We start from the raw sequence: 17,833 nt of genomic DNA on the forward strand, positions 1-17,833 counted from the left end.
ACATTTGCGGCACGTGTTTGCCGCACATTCCGCGCTTCCATTTTATAGAGTTCCATTTTATGGAGTTCATGTGTTTTGTTTAGCTTGTTGCGCTAACAATGTTTGTTGTGTGTTTTTTTAGTTTATTATTATTATTTTTTTTGCTATTGTTTTTGCTGCCACTTTTATTGCCGCCGGTCAGTGTTCGAAAATTGCAAACGCGCTAGCTCGTAAAATGTTAGCTTTTGTTCGTTGCTCATAAATGAGTTATTTGGCCGATTGTGGTCTGCTGCTATAGTAAATAAATAAGTAAATAATTAATCACTGGTTCATTGTGGTACGACAGGGCGTATGATTAATGCAAATTCACTCGCAAGTTTCAAGCGAATTTTTGAGCTATTGACCGTTATAGCATGTTTTTGCATAAAATGTAACGATAAACTAATCATAAAATTCAACAAAATTTCCAGCTGATTGAAGCAAAACTATACTTTCGCCGGTGATGATAATGAAAATTGAAAAGCAGTAAGAGAGTGGCTGAATTATGTGGCGTATATTAAAGATTAAGGTATACATACATGTAATTTAAAAAGTTGAACAGAAGAAGAGCAAAATCGCTCTTTTATCCTTGAGATGAGTATTTCTGATAGAATTATGTGTTTAGCTATGTTAAGTAAGTTTGCATGGCAGCTAGTATACGCTATAGTGAACCGATCTGTACAAATTTTTCGGAGATTATGTGGTTGCCTTAATCCGTACGAAAGTTCGTGAAGATATATTGTCAAACAAAAAAGTTTTCCATACAAAGACTAGATTTTGACCGATCAGTTTATAGAACAGCTATATGATATAATAAGCCGATTTAAAATATTTCTTGGGATATTAAGCAGAGGTATAGAAAAAAATCTATACCAAATTTTGTGAATATATCTTTTCAAATAAAAACGTTTTCCATACAAAGGGTTGAGTTTGATCGGTGAGTTTATATGACAGCTATATGCTTTAATAGGCTGATCTAGAAAATTTCGTAGGAGATTAAGTAATTAATATAAACAACAATTCACACCAAATTTTTTGAAGATAGATCGTCAAATAAGAGAGTTTTCCATACAAGGTCTTGATTTTGATCGATCAGTTTGTATGACAGCTATATGCTGTGTATAAGACTCCGATCTGAGTAAACTACTTGTAGATTGTGTCGTTGCCTTGGACAAAGATTCATGCCAAATTCCGTGTCGATATCTTTTCAAGTAAAAAAGTTTTCCATATAAGGACTACAAAACTAAATACCCCTTCAATAGTCCAAAATAGATTTAGTACAAGTATACTTTCAGCGCAAGCCAAATTTAATTCGAAAGAATCTAGTGCCTCAACAAAAACAAAAAATTGATACCGTTTGTTGTCTGTCGCTTCCCTCACCATTTTCACTATTATACCGACTGATTAATTGATTGATTGCTAAATCGACTGCATCGGTTACTTCAGTGTGCATAGTCAGCTGTTGACTGCATCCTGACACCTTTGAGCAAAATCAAATAAAATTGCTGCTAAAAACTAAAAAGGTTGCAAGAAGCACACAGACATTGTTTTAGCCCACATATTGGGTGCACTCAGTCATGCAAAGATTTATTTAAATTGCGTTTGACACTGACGACCTTTCTGCGCTTTACACTGGCTTTCATACATACATACATGTTTTTCACACAGATTGACCGCTTGCCATTTCCGATATTTCGCTTTGATTTTGTATTAGTCTTGAAACACATAATCCGCATTTATATATTCACATATGTGCATGTGTTATGTAAAATATTCTCACCTTTCTTTCTCGCTCTGCAGGTGATAATTCGGGCCAGAGCGAACCGTTGTTCAGCTCACTGGAAGAACCACTGCTGACCGCCATACAAATAGATTCTGAACATGAAAATGGCACCGAACTGGAATTAACAAGTTGCAACATGTACAATCGACCGGATATGAATGTACAGGATAGCACTGAGGTGAGTAAAATATCACACTTTCTCGCAGTTTAGCGAGAGGGTTAAGATGCTATATTTATAAAAGTATTAGTTTTAATGTGATGTCAAGGTTGCTGGTGCCGTTAGGGATATTAATACGTTGAAAATTTAAACGCTTTGCAAGATGTAAATATTATTTAGGAATTGGTTTAGTGAAGTATAGAAAGTAGCTATAAAAATAGAGAATTTTTTCCAGTTGAGAGTAGCAATAATGGTACTAACGTAAAGAGGAAAATGTAGTGAAATCAAATAACGCTTGGAAGCTTTATATAATGACAGCTGTCCACCAATGGCGACTGTCAAAAATTTATTCATCGAGTTTTAACGTGAGCGCACTTAGGTGTTTGATAACCCTCGACCGTGAGATCCGAAAACAACTACTGTACACGTCAAAAGTCCAAAATTACACATTGAAAGGCCGTGGATGACAAACGCAACCGTGAGAACAATTAAAAGCAGTATTAAACACACGATCATGGTGCCCAATCGACCAGCCAAAAACGTGAAATTATCTACTAACCGCAGTGTTCTCTCAATAAATCCATTGATTGATTTGATATGTGAAAAGTGGCGCCGTGTTGTTGAAACCAAATGTCGCTGAGATCACAATCAATTTCAGGCATCAAATAGTCGTTTATCATGGCGCGATAAAGGTCGCCATTGACAGTTACGTTCTCACCGGCATCATTTTTGAAGAAATATAGACCGATGTTTCCACCGACCCACAAACCAAACCAATCTCTAGTTTTTTCTGAATGAGAAGGCAGCTCTTGAATCTCTTCAGGTTGTTCTTCGACCCAAATTCGGCAATTTTGCTTGTTTACATACCCATTGAACCAGAAATGGGACTCATCGCTGAACAAAATTTGGTTCGTCGGATCTGCTTGGAACTCTTCGAGAACCCATGGAGCGAAACGATGTCGCTGGGGAAGGTGGAGTGGCTTCAGTTATTGCACAAGCTATATTTGGTACGCTTTCAATTTAAGACCTCAACGTAATTGGCATCATTCTATACGTCAGTTCAAGTTGCTGCGAACAGGGCCAAATCGACTCTCAACGGCCTTCGTTTACACGCTTAGCTACGGCTGCTTTCCAAACAATACTGAACAAGAATAAGCTTGACACCGTTATAAGTACTGTAGTATTAAGAAAGATATATAGACCGAAACTTTTTCTGTTTTGCGAGCAAAAGTTTTGCCTGTATATTATAAGTATATACTATTACATAACATGCTTAAAAACGATATTTCTTTGTTAGGTTAAGTTGTTTAAAGACAGGTTAAGAGGTCGATCCTAACAGGGAACACACTTGTGGTACCTGAAACTCCAATAAAATTGTTCCTAAGGCGCTCAAAAATCGACAAAATACTTTGCGCCGGCTTAGTTCGCCGAAGATAAGGTCGTGATGTTTCAGTCTCAGTTCTGTAAAGGATGGACAATGTACGACAAAGTGCCGGAATGTTTTCATCTCACCTTCTTCCATACAACTTTGGCAACTTGCGTCCAACAAGCTTTTTAGGCTTACCGCGTGAATTACTATTGGGCACTGCTCAGTAAGAACTCCTACGATACCAGTATATGTACTCCTATAACACTTGATTTTGACACGAATCTATGAAAACAGAAAAAGGGTTTCATCCAATAGATGACTTTTTTCAATTTGTAATGAAATAGTAGAGTAAAATTCAAGGTTATTGGAGTTCACTTCATCCAGCTTATGCCAAGTTGAAAAAGCTTTATATTTCAGTATCTGCTCCTCACAAACAACTAGAGTAAAGGCAAATGAAAAGCTTTTTTGTGTTTTTTTAGACCACCTATCAAAATAATAAAATTACTCAGATATACTGACTTTCGTACGTGCTTCGAATCGATTTCTGTTTTTTCTCAACCCACCTTGAAGTAGACTATATTGAAGCCCATTTATTACATTACTTGTAATGCTATAAATTATTCACTATTTTTATCTCCTCCACATTCGCCACTTCAGAGTCAAGAGTCGTCACTGTCCATTCTCACCATTGAGCCATCGTCTACCACACCGCTGCTTGCCTCGCATCGCCGGCAACAGAGCAACAAATGCGGCACGTCCGCACCACCCGCCTCCAAGCTAACAGCCACTACCGGCAGTGCGCCCAGCAACAATGGCAAAGAGCGACTGCCGAATACTGCACCGGCGCCCAGCAGCGGCACTAAACACTTCACATTCGATCCACCAATATCACCGAAATCGGCGCGCACAAGCGAAAAGTCACGCACACACTTCAGTTTCAAGGAACAGCACACACACCAGCCGATACAGCAGCAGACACGTCGCGGCAGTAATTGGGAAGATCAACGCGTGCATACGACCAATTTTATGGAGGAGCGCAGTCCAACAGGTGGACGTCGTGATATTTCACCGAATCGCAGTAAATATCGCGCATATGCGGCACAACGGCATGCAGCCGCAGCTGCCGTCGCCCAGGCTTACTATGAACAACACCAGCTGGCCGACGATGAGGAGTCCTTGGAGGGCACACGTAGCAAAAAATCACGTTCACGCGAAACGAGTGGCAGTACGCGTCAGCGTTATACGGCCGCCGGCAGTGGTGCGGCGACTAGTCCAAAACGCGAACAACGGCGCTCACCCTCCAGCTCGGCACCGCCAACCATGAAAGAGGGGCACTTCTTTGCTAGTAGCGGCGGTAAGCCGAAACAGCTATCGCCAGCATCACAACAGCGCAAATACTCGTCCAGCTCTTCGTCAGGCGGCAGCGAGCGTGGACGCATCAAAGATTCCACCATGTTTCCATTCGATCGTGAAGCAATCGACTATGAACGCATACAGCGCGAATGCTTCGCGGTCGATGAAAACTCCAGTTCGACAACAACGTCCAGCGACTCAGATGATGCTGAACCATGTTCGGTATATGAACGCAAAATGTCCGCCCACCATATATCGCCAAGTAAAGCGGGCGAGGCCTTTCAGCAATACAAGCTTTTGGCACAACAAGAACACGGCGGACAGCAGCCAGCGGAGCCGCAGACCAACGGACCACCGTCGCGCAAGAATTCGAAACGTATCCGACCTAGTTCCGTAATACATGCGACGATACGTGAAAGTCAACCATATGTACCGCAAACGGATGCCTTCTATCCGCAGAAGGTCAAACAACAATCGCCAGGCGAATATATGACGAGCACTGGTGGCAGCGGTCTAGGCAGTAGACAACATTCACCCAAATCTTACGCTGAGCTAAATAAGTTCGAGGAGATTGCCTCGAAATTCGAGCAGATTCCACCGAAACAACAACCGCATGTCAAGCCGTTAGCGGGTGGTAGTCCATCCGGCAGCAATAATAATGCCTTGATTGGCAGCACCCTGCAGGCGACAAATGGCAGTAGCAACAGTAATGGAGGCGGCAACAATGCAGCGGGTACAGTGGCGCCGACGTCCAGTCCAACCGGGTCAATGCGCGGCACGATATCACCGCCACTGCCAAATTTACGTGTCGATTTCTTTGCCGAATCGCAAATGATGCATCCGCGCAAGCGATCGTCGAAGAAGAAGCAGTCCGCAGGCAAAACAGGCGCGCCAAATGCGGCGCACGACCATTTGGATGAGAGCCAAAGGGGTGCAGGCAGCGGCATGGGCGGCGGTATGCTGCTGACAGCTGGAGGAGCGGTAGGCGTTGGCGCTGGGCCCATCAACGTCACCTCAAACCCAATGGATGTGGCGATGAATACACCGCCGCGTGCCACCATTGTCGTGCAACAAGTAAGTACAAAAGAAAACGTTCACTAATACTAACACATTGTCATTTCGTATGTATTTTCGTGCTATACTTATACATATATATATTATCTGTGGGGTTATGTGCGTGCTTGCGAGCTAATTTTTCTGTATCTGCTAGATAAATTGTGTGCATAATTTTCGGAAAAATCGCTCATTGTTTTCCATTTTCTTTGAGCATTTTCTTTATTGTCAGCATTTTTCTTAAAGATTTTCCTCTGTTCTCCCTTGAGTTGCACTCATTTGCGCACTCAAAACAATGTTTTCTCACTCAGTGCGCCTTGTCTCGTTTAGGCACATAAAAGAAGCGGCCGCCACGATCGGCACATTCAGTTACGTACGATCAACGCAACGGTATATTTGCATATTTTGCTCAAGTGAAGAATTCAGTGCGAAAATTTGTTTTTACAACAAAAGTAAAATAAACACAGTGTTGTTTTCGGTTATACGAGACGAGTAGTGACATTTTTTGAAAAGTTGAGATTTGAAAAATAATTGTGCTTACTGTTTTTGAAGTGTTTCAACGCGAAATTCAAAACTTCTGCAATTATTTATTGAAAGATTTTCTGTACTTTTGTGCTTCAGTAATTCTCGAAAATCAAACTGCAATGTAAACAGTCTGCGCCAAAAATTTGTGCGGCAACTTTCTAATTTACAAAAACATATACGAAAAGTCAAATTCTTATATTCAAGTTGGTGTGTTTAGTGCTTTTGGAAAATTAACATAAATACTCATGGTTTATTATCAAAATATTGACACTGAACTTGTGCATTTTGACAAACCGAAAATGGCGCCTTTCTACAAGAAATTGTGCAGAAGTCTTTCAAAACGCTGCAAACAGGTAGGTGTTTTTGAGTTAAATGACAAATTTTAGTTGGATTATTTCGAAAATTGCTACTGTGTGAACACCAAATCTTGAAATTTTTGATTTATTTTTTAATTTTTTTTTTTTTTGGTGAATTTGGAGTCGCTTTTGCATCAATTTGAGTTAGAAAACAGTGTTTATGTCAATTTTCATACGAAATTCACTTATCGAAAATATTTTTTCACCTAAATGTAATGGCAAAACCGTATTTAAAAACAAATTTATTTCAGTCGTTTTAAAAACCAAATTAATTTAACAATCAAAAAGTCGCGTAAAATAACAAAATGAATGGAACATTTCAATTTTTAATTTTTTTCGGCTTTAACATTTTTCAATTTTTTCGATTAGAAGTCATAAAAATTAAAAGATTTATGCAAAAAGCTCCAGAATATTTTCTAATAAGAAATATTATAAAAATTTAAATTTTGAAAAAAAAATTGGAAAAATTTTTCTCGACGCGAAAGCTCAAGAAATGGTTTTGAGACATATTCAAATATTCGAAAAAAATGCGTCAAGTACTCTACCTCCTATGTGACGTGGAAATGAAATCAATACGTCTCACAAGCGGTTAGGTTTAGTTAAATTTGACAGTCGATCTAGGGAAGGCACTTATACAATTCTTTGCAAAGCTATAGAATATTAGATTAGATATATATAAGAATAGAACTCCTGCAACAATCTTGAGCCGTCGCATGTACCAATGGTAGTCCATTGTTGGCAAAACTCTCGTCAATACCAGCTATTCAGTAGTAGAACACATGATCAGAGTGGAGCATTGACTCGTTTCTATTCTAGTGTTTGTGAGGTTTGGGTTCGTTTTTTAGCAGTTATATGCTATGCCGCTGTGATCTAGCACCGATACTAGTCATATCCAATAGTGGCTCTATGCTGTTAATAACGAGGTTAGACATTTCTTAACCTGCTTTAAACGCATGGTAATTAGCTCAAGGCTAATATCGCCGCTCTGCAATCAAAGTGGATTAAATCTACAACTACTACCTTAATGGCAGCAACCTCAGCTTGAAAAGCACTAGGAAACAGAAGTTAATAGAGAGTTTCCAGATCTCAGAAAAAATGTATGTTTAGAAGTTTATAGATATTTTTATAATTTTCAGAAGAGTATTTTTTATGATAAAACTACGGTTACCCTGAAATCGTGAAAAAGTATTTTGATCTTTGACCTGGAGTAAACTTTTAGCCTCTTATCGGTATGATGAGGAGTTTTAGTAAATTATGTATGTATGTCTTTAATGATGTATTGAGCATATTCACTCACTTTCAACTTGTTGTAGGCTTATGTATCTTTGAATGCGTGGATTGAAAGGTTTATCTAGATTAATTATTTTATAATTTTTTTAACTCCTATTTTAAATGAAATTTCTTTTGTATAAAAGATTCAAAATCAAAAAAGTCACATTACTTCATACTTTTACTAAAAATTAATAAGGTGTATATCGTCAGCTAAAATGCAAAACCATCACCGTGTCATCAAAATAAAAAATCGAAAATCGCGCTCAGATATAATAACCAATATATAACCATTTTATAACCGAAACTCTCCGATATAATAACCAATATATAACCATTTCATAACCCAAACTCAAGTAAATGATAACCAAAACGTAACCACTTTATAACCAAAACTCAATTTTTTTTAGTTTTAGCTTTTTAGTGGTTTTATTATTTTTTTTGCTTCGCCTGCAAACTTATGAAAAGTGATTTTACGTTATTTTGCATTTTAGGTGACGATATATGTATGTATAAATACCCACCCAATACCCTGTCAGTTAAAATATATTTCACGTCATACTTTTCATACCCCCAATAAAACTCTTTCAAGCTTTTATGCACACACCCACTCCCCACAACTCCACTTACATGCCTCTTTGTGCTAAACTATGCATTATCATTAATCTTTCATCAGTTTTTAATAGCAAATTGTAAAATGAAAAAGTGAAATTGAAACCATATTTCCTTTATGATACTTAGAAGTCCATTGTGCAGCAACTGACACTTGCTTTTGTAAAGACTTTTTCACCGGAAACCCACGGCATCATACATTTTAATGCATCAATTTGATAGCATATAAAGAAAAAAACTGACTGAATGGACAATACGAAAGAAATGTGAAAGAGTTGATTGGCAGCTGTCAAAATCTGTCAATTTGTTGAAAGAGAGTAATAGCAACAGCTGTGAACAAAGCAAGTAGTAACGGGTCATGCAGGTGTAGGCAATACATATTATATGTATTTAAATTTGTGCTTTTATGTAATTGTAGACATTTACTTCCGCCTGTGCTGCGTATAGTATGCCATAAGTATTTTAACCCGTTGCAGGAAGTGAAATCCACTTCAATACATTTTTGCGCAAATTCATACTCTTTTGACTGATATTTATATATTTTTTAATGACATACATAAATCATGCAATCATAAGTAGTTTCTGTGGAGATTGGAAAGTAGGCTTTTTCGGTCTTCCTTCTTTCATTACAAGGAATATTCAGCATTTTCCTTTCAATCTTTCATATTTCCGCCTTCAAGCATGATTTCATTATTTTCATTGATTGTGAAATACTTACATTAATTTAACATTGACAATTGTTGACAAATATCATACATTGCACTTCACTTTATTAAATTTCAATAATCACGCGACTTTTGCCAAAGCAGGCCTCAGATGACTTGCGAGAATCTTTATATGTCTATGACTCATGCCTGACATATTTTGCATAAACTGCAGCCACATTCTATAAGCATTAGTATGCAATTTATTTTGCACTTTGATGATGAAGGCTCTACAATTACAAGCATAGCAGCCTGAGATTAATAAAAATCTCTTTTGATTTCTTTGAAACGCATTGACGTAATGCGCCGGCAAGGTGACGAGACAGGAAAAGTGTTGCGCTCGTAGACAAAAACAAATGCATTATTAACTAAGCAATTATATGAAAATGAAAACTAGCCACACAACAACAACAACTATATATATAGTATATATTAATTATAGTGTCATTAAAAGCAGAATACACGTCGTCAGCTGTCGCGCATGTTGTCTAAGTTCTTGTCAGAAAGCAATTCTTTATTGCGAGTGTCTTAGCGGGCGACATGCAAGCAAATCACTACATATATACCTTAATATTTATACATACATATATTCACACATGTATATAAAAAGTATTATTAATTTCTTTGTTCACATACGCCGGCCAGCATTTATGCCTTGTGTGGGCTGCTGCCGCGCCGCCGAGTCTCGCAGCCGTGCTGCTTCATACCTCTAGACATATCTGCTAAATAGCTCATAAAACTGGCGTTTGCTTGTGTGTGTGTTTTTTGTATATACCATGCATGCATACGCACATTTGTCTGGCCTTTTTCGATTTGGCCATCTGTGGTCCCTTGAAATTTTCACACTTGGCCATTTGCGCGTCGCCAAATGACAGTGGAAATGTAATAAAAGCTGCAAATCCACAATGAAAGTGTATTAAAAATCACTTTGAAACGTGATTTATTGAATATGTTGATTACAGCGCGTAACTTAATGATTACAGCTGCTACTTCTTGTAACGAGCAATGCATATGAGGTTATTATGTCGCTACGGCGCTTATTATTTACTTGCCTGAATGAGCCTTGAAGAAATATTAGCGTACGATTAATCGATGTGGTGGATAAAGCAATGTAATGTAGTAATGGCGATTACAACAACAAGTCGCAATAATTAACATTTAACAATCTACTACTTTAAGGGATTGTGACCACTTGAGGGTTAGGAAAAAAAAGCTCATTTTTTGTGATAACTTTTTGAAGAGTCCTAAAGACACGAAGAGAAGTAAAATTACTTAATAATTAAATAGAAATAATGTACATTTACAGAATTTAATATACCAAGCAATCCGTAATTCATTCTAAAAATGGTTTTCCTTGCGCAGAAAGTGGGGCTCCAGAAGGTCCTCCGAAAAAAAGTGTCTGGCATTGAGGAAGATTTTTCTGCTTAAAATTATCTTAAAATGAAAAAAGAAACAAAAAGAAAAGAATTGCTAACCATAGATGAATGCAGTTAATGATTGAAGTACAAGTGAAAATTATTATTTTTTGGCACACTGGCGGCTTCAAAAAATCAGCTTTTTGTGAAAAAATTTGCACTTCCGATTGGCTTGGAAACTCGAAATTATTATCAAAAATATTATTACCTCGATCATAATCTGACAAATATATTATAGATGGTCGTGCGAAAACTCAAGTTGATCGGTTTAGCGTTTCGGCGAAATTTTCTTCAACGACTCTGAAACCATCGTTTCGTGTAAAACAATTTTGATTGCCGATTGTACCAAATTAAAAAACTTTTACAAATACGCGCATATTTCTGAAGCAATTTGCGGGATAAAACTCGAATTTTCGAAAAAAAAATTTCAAATGTATGTGCATTCGATATAAAATGAAAAAATTTCGAATTTTTAAAATTCGAAATCGGACGTAAAATCCGATTGCACTAAGTTAAAAAAAATTTTGCAATTACGCTCATATATCTGATAGTAACTCGAAAAAATTTCGAATATATGCATATTCGATATAAAATAAAAAAGTTTATATTTTTTGAAAATGAATCGAAAGTGGATGTTAACCTCTTAATCAGTCTAGATTTGATGTTGTTGTTGTGATAAAATTTAAAAAAATATATATTTTTGTAAAGTTCAATGCTCTTAATTAGAAAATTTGATATTGTCAAACTGATTTAATGGAGGTCTTGATAAATTGAATAAGCTGCATGCTTTTGATCTTGTTTCCAAAAACATTTTTCGAAAAAATTTTGCCTTAGATCTCATTTTTATTAATTATATTTTTTTCTGAGCCTTAATGTACCCTTAAATATTTCGAAATAAATTTTAATTTCGAGTTTCAAGTTTAGAAAATTGAAAATTTCATTCTGTACTCCATATATTTCAAAATTAAACTCAATTTCGAATTTCAAGTTTAGAAAATTGAAATGTTCTTACTATATTCCAAATTTTCTAAATTTGAAATTATTTGGAAATACTTAAGGGTACATTAAGTCTCATGAAATTTCTAATTTTTCAGACTTGAGACTCTAAATCGAAGAGGAATAGGTTAGTTAATACTCAAACCTTTTTCAATTACATTTTAATGGCAGAATCACTCATGAAATATTTTACAAACTTTTCAAGATCGTACTTAAGCCTTATGATAGTTAAAGCCTTTCAGAAGTAATCTGTAATTAATAAAATAAAAGTTGAAATTGTTCAAATAATTGCCATACAAATAAAACTACTATAATTGTATAAAGATGATAGGTGTCTTGGCTAAAAAATAACTATACTACAGTTCAAAACCATTTATATTATATTTGTGTCGCAGTCAAATTTCCTAACCACGAGGCAAAACAAAACATTTTCGCCTATTAATATAGTAATTATCAAAAACCCTAATATTTAACTATTTTAACTCAAAAATCAATACATTTCTTAAAACAATCATATATTTAGTTCAACGCCGCTTGCAAAAATATTTCTGCTATGGCATTTTATCTGACAATTATCGAATGTATTGGTTATATGTTTATTAAATAGACTTTAGGTAAACAACTGAGATATTTTGAAAAAAGATGCTTGCCAAAAATACCCCAAACTACTTATTTCTAATTCACATAACCTACATACTAATCACATGCCTAATTTTCCCATTGCCAATTTTAGTAAAATCCCACATTTACATATTTGGTTAAATTTAAATTTAAATTTTCGTGCTATTTTGGAATTCTTAGTAGTTACAACAGCAAATTGCATGTTTACATTGCCACTATTTCCTCCCCGAGAGTTACATGTAATCAAATGTCGTATTTACATTGCGGAGCGCCAAATGTGCAGCAGACAACAACACATCAGCATTCTGCAATTCATGCGGCAATGTTTATTGCTACGGACAACAACCTTCAGAATTATTGTAAACAAATCGAAATTGTTGCTGCATTTGAAAAGTTTACAAGGCTGCAGTTGTTAGCACACATACTTGTATTTCCAAAAATCTCTCCCATAATTCACGTAATTGTAAAGGAAAAACGTGTGAGTGCGAACTGATGGTCTGCATTTTATTTCACAGCTTTGCTGAATTTGCGAGTATTTTGCATTTCAGTTTAACAGCAATAAGGAAATAAATTAGAGAATAATTGGGGTAATATATCAAGTTTGAGGAGAACTGTAACTTATTGTTTACGGGTTGGCATGTTCAAATTTTGTTTGAAGAATTCTTGAGTAAAAGGTTGCATAAATTCATCACCTAATTGCATAGCTTAATTTTTTTTTATTAATCTATTTTTTTAATTTGAAAATATTTAAAAAATATCGAAAAAATATATTTTATTTACTTTTTTGAATGCATATTTATTTTTCCAAGTATGCATCTAATATTTGCTTAACAACTATTCTGTCGTTCTATGAACATAGCTCCCAATGCATTATAAAGTATGACTGGTCCTCAGACTTACTAAGGTTAAGCAAAGTCACCAACCTTTTTATTTTGATTACGAGAATTTTCCTGAAACAAAACTAAATACTGATGAATTTAATATTTTGTGTTGTAATATTAGGCCAACAACTTTTCTGTCGTTATATGAACATACATAATAGCTCAGAAGATCCAAATTCATTAAGACGGGTTCTCATACTTACTAAGATTAAGCAAAGTCACCCACCTTTTCACCTTTATATTTTGAATAAGAGTATTTTTTTGAAACATAACTAAATACTGATTAATTGAATATTTTGTACAAACTATAGTCAAGGATACAGTTATATAATAAGACTGGTATTCAGACTTACTAAGGTTTAGCAAAGTCACCTACCTTTTCACTTTTATATTTTGATTACGAGTATTTTTCTGAAACATAACTAAAAGCTGATGAATTTAATATTTTGTATAAGCTATAGTCAAGGAAAACCATTGTATAACCTTGACGCAGTACTCGTTCCAACCAATATCGAAAATTAAAGCACACCACTCAACAAAAAATTACCCAACTCCTTATACCATATATTATTGCCTTGAAAAATCTCTCCTTAATGCTGGCTATACAAAGTCGGTTCAAAACTTGTCGTCCACTCCATTTGTTGGACAACATCAAAGTATCTACCACAAGCTCGATACTCGATACAACGTAAGGTCTGACGATCCATTAGTATATACCCTTATAAGCTCCCTTTATACTATATAAATTTATTTTTAAATAAAGCGTTTGCACACATCTTTATTAAAAACACATAAAGCCGTTATGTTCCTCTTGAAAAAAAAAAATATTGAACCAAATTAAAGAACCACAAGCTGACCCTAACGAAAAGCCGAGTAACTATAAGCAAAATTTTAATAAAGAATCAGCCACAGGTATTCACTCGCTTTGCGGCCAAACGCGCCAATCAACACCAAACATACCAGCATTTACCCACACACATGCACCATAAGCGAAGACAAACAAAAAACGGCAATTTCATACGGCCGAATGGCCACAGTTGAGTGTCCTTTGTGTGCATAACAGACTTTAGGAAAAAATAAAGACTTCCACACAAACACTTGTACCAGCCACATTAATTTGTGTATGCGTATGCAGCACTCAGCTTTCTGACTTTTGTTAACGGGAATTGTAATTTCCCAGAGTTACTTACTATGCAAAAAGCGACGACGCTTTGCTCTGTTTGCTTACGATGTGAGTACTTAGCTGGGGCTTTTTTGGTGTTGCTATTGTCCTAGTAATTCTATTAAGAGCGAAAATTGTTTTTTGTTCAATACATGATAGGTTGAATGTTAGTTGCTGACAGTTAATCGGCCTAGTTGAAAGCTACCTTATAACTAACTAATATGATATCTCAAATATAACTGGTTACTAGTCCCTTAGCTTCAGAAATATCGCACAAAAATTTTTCACACGTTTTTTTCTCTGCAAAATGCTGCTTATATATCGTAATCGCTGATATCGGACCTCTAAAACATAGGGCTGCCATACAAACTGACCGATCCAAATCAAGTTCCTGTATGGGAAACTTTTTTATTTGTCAAGATATCTTCATGAAATTTGACACGGGTTATTAGAAAAGACACTGGTGTAATCTCTGAAGAAATTGTTCAGATCGGATTACTTTAGCATATAGCTGCCATACAAACTGGCCGATCAAAGTCAAGTCCACGTACGGAAAACTTTTATATTTGTTAAGACATGTTAAGGAAATTTGACTCATAATATTACCAAAGGCAACGCTACAATATATGAACAAATTGTTCAGATCGGAACACTATAACATATAGCTGCCATACAAACTGAGCAATCAAAGTAGAGTCCTTGCTTGGAAATCTTTTTTATTTGATAAGATACCTTTACAAAATTTGGCATGGATTATTATTCAAAGCAAACCTATAATATCTGAACATATTGTTGGAATCGGACTACTATAGCGCATAGCTATCATACAAACGGACCGATCTAAATCAAGCTATAGATCTTTTCATATCTTTTTTGCTATAAGAAATGCACCTGTAAAGAGTATTATAGCGTACGTGCTTTTGAAGTTAAAACTTTTCTTGTTTTGTAAACATTTTTAAAATATGTGTATCCTTAGGACTCCCAAAAATTTTCTCTTCCATAGCATTTAAAACATTTTCCAATGTAGTTAAAAATTAAAAAAAAAAAAAAAAAACATTTAAAAATTTTATTGTTTCCAATTTTTTGCCCATTTACTGTACATTCACGCACTCACATATCTGCGACTCCTTTGCTTGCTGCTCAGACACTTGAGTTCGCCCAACAAATGAAGTGACAAAATACGTTGTGTAAACACTGCCGAAACATCGGCATGACAAACACACGCACACTAACCAACACTAACCAACACTAAGTGTTTATCTGTATGTGTGCGCGTGCTCCAGTTCATGCAGTAAGCGCATTAATTTGATTTTTAATGCGAAAATTATTTAAATTACGCATTTTCTTGCTTGTTTATGCCCCAATTTGGTGGCAGGACGGCACAGTGCGGCCGCTGTTGAGGTAGGACAGCATAAATTGACAACAAAAGCACACTAACAACAGCAGCAACACCAAAAACCAGTAGTGGCTACAGCAACAATATTTTAACCATATTAAGATGGCCAAGCGCACGCCTGACATGGGAAATTTTGGCTTCTTATTTGCTGGCCTTTGGCCAACCGCAAGTCGGTGAGCAAAACAGTAAATAATGAAAACGAAAATGAACATGAAAATGAAAACGAAAACGAAAATTGGGAAATATGAATTTTTGGGGAGAACGCCGAAATTATTAACGCAGCGGCTTCCACTGGTCACTTTGTTGTTGTTATGCTTTTTTTTGTAATTTTTGTTTGGTAATTTTTTGTTGTAATATTTTTTTTTGTAATTTTTGTGGATTTTTCGCTGTTTTCCGCTGGCCGCTCTTGCTGTAGCGTAATCGCCGTTGCTTGGACACGTGGGTGTGTGCACGTCACTTGGCCTGAATATTAAACAGCCAATTTAAATGTAAATAAATAATTTATTTGTAACGGCATTACTTATGCATCCGCAATTTATTATAACAGAGTGACACACATATTTTGTTGTGCTTTTTATTAATTTCTTTTTTTTTTTTTGGTATTTTTGGGATATACTTGTTTGGTTTTTATGCTCATTTCTGGATTTTTTTTCATTTTTGTTTATTTTTTTATTTTTGTTTTTTCTTTCATTTTTTCCCTTTTTCATTTTTGATTCTTCGTTTGTATAAAAATATTGCTTCACTACATGCTTTCAAGTCTTTTAAGCGCTTTAGCTGCCCGTCCTTAAAATTGAACTTCAAATTTATTGCATTGTCCCACTTCTATTCGCTTACGTGCATATTGCTCCATAAACGAAAAATACATAAAATTTTCTGACAACCGCATTTATAATAAATTTTATGTGAAAAACATTTGCGAACGTGTTTAATCGACAATATTTTTGCGAAATCGAAAATACACAAGCGTCAAGGCGAAATGGGCCGGTGGTGCTGAGTGAAGGTCGTCTGCGCATTTGATTTTAATGTTCTGGCGCTACGCTTTCGCAGGTGCTTACAAGTATAGAATTCATTAAATAAATACATATACAACATATATAAATACTTACATACATGCATACAATACCTCAATACATACAAACAGTATATATATAGTATATAATATACAATCAGCGAGAAGTACAAAGGCATATTTGCCGCCACCACTTGTTAATGGCGAAACGATTGCATAAATTGATATGTGGCAACCTTGATCAGTCTAAATGCGAATTTGGGTCAGTCTGGCACTAGTTTGGCCCCATCAAACCCAGCAAATAATAGCCACTTAATTAAATATAATGGTGAGCATTGAACCCGAAAATCACATAATCGCAATTGAATGTAAACATTGGTTTGTAAATTGCGAAATTTTAGAAGGTCCTTAGCGCATTGAGTTTACTGACACTTTAGCCGCACAAGTGTTGGGCCAAAACTACAAAAACTACAAGCGCTTTCTTAGTCACAGTCACCGGGAGCGCGCCAAAACAAATAAAAAAAGAGCAAAAGTGAGCACCGCAGTACAGAAGTGAAAGTATTTGGCGAATTTCGTGCGCCAAGTGTGCAAAAAAAGCAATAAAAGCAACAAGAAACCACAACATAAACACCCGCACCGCGCTGTTGCTCAATGCTCACAAGCCTGTACCACAACAATAGGCGCAAAGCGAAAAAAACTCAAAGAACCCATGAAATTCTAACAGCTTGTGCTCTCTTTTTTGCTTTTGTTGTTGTTGTTGTTGCTGCTGTCAAGCGCTGACATTACTACATGCAATTCGCATTATTGGTCAAGGTCGCTGCCGTACATTGCTCGCTGCTGATTGTTTGGTACTTTGCTAGTGCTTAACTTTTCGTAAATAGCGGTTTCGCCTAGACGCCATACATAAATATGCCTTTACGCCTTTACTATGTGTGTGCATATAAGTGTGAGTGTAATTGTTGTGTATATAAGTGTGAGTGTAATTGTTGTGGTGACACTTTCGCTTTGCGTGCAATTATGCGCGCACAGATTCTGTGTGTGTTTTGTGCCAACTGCAGCACAAGTGGCTTGCTCACTTTCCCAAACTCAACTTTTTGGTTTAATATTTACTTCGTTTTACGCATTTAGTTTGCAAGTTTTTGATGGATTTTTGG

At 36.0% G+C, this 17,833-nt stretch overlaps 1 protein-coding gene across 4 annotated transcripts in view; it reads left to right on the top strand.

Moving 5' to 3' along the window:
* The window catches only part of LOC126754482 (uncharacterized), a 206,066-nt gene that overhangs the window by 129,712 nt on the left and 58,521 nt on the right, over positions 1 to 17,833 (top strand). For 2 of the 4 annotated variants that reach the window (XM_050466461.1, XM_050466462.1), the window contains exons 5-6: positions 1,819 to 1,979; positions 3,985 to 5,754. In XM_050466461.1, the coding sequence (XP_050322418.1) occupies positions 1,819 to 1,979; positions 3,985 to 5,754 (1,931 nt within the window). Of the gene's footprint in view, positions 1 to 1,818; positions 1,980 to 3,984; positions 5,755 to 6,116; positions 6,612 to 17,833 lie in introns of those variants that run through there. The other 2 variants (XM_050466463.1, XM_050466465.1) reach the window with 1 other exon arrangement.

The sequence above is a fragment of the Bactrocera neohumeralis genome, chromosome 4 (genome assembly GCF_024586455.1).
Source record: "Bactrocera neohumeralis isolate Rockhampton chromosome 4, APGP_CSIRO_Bneo_wtdbg2-racon-allhic-juicebox.fasta_v2, whole genome shotgun sequence".
NCBI classification, from domain to species: domain Eukaryota; kingdom Metazoa; phylum Arthropoda; class Insecta; order Diptera; family Tephritidae; genus Bactrocera; species Bactrocera neohumeralis.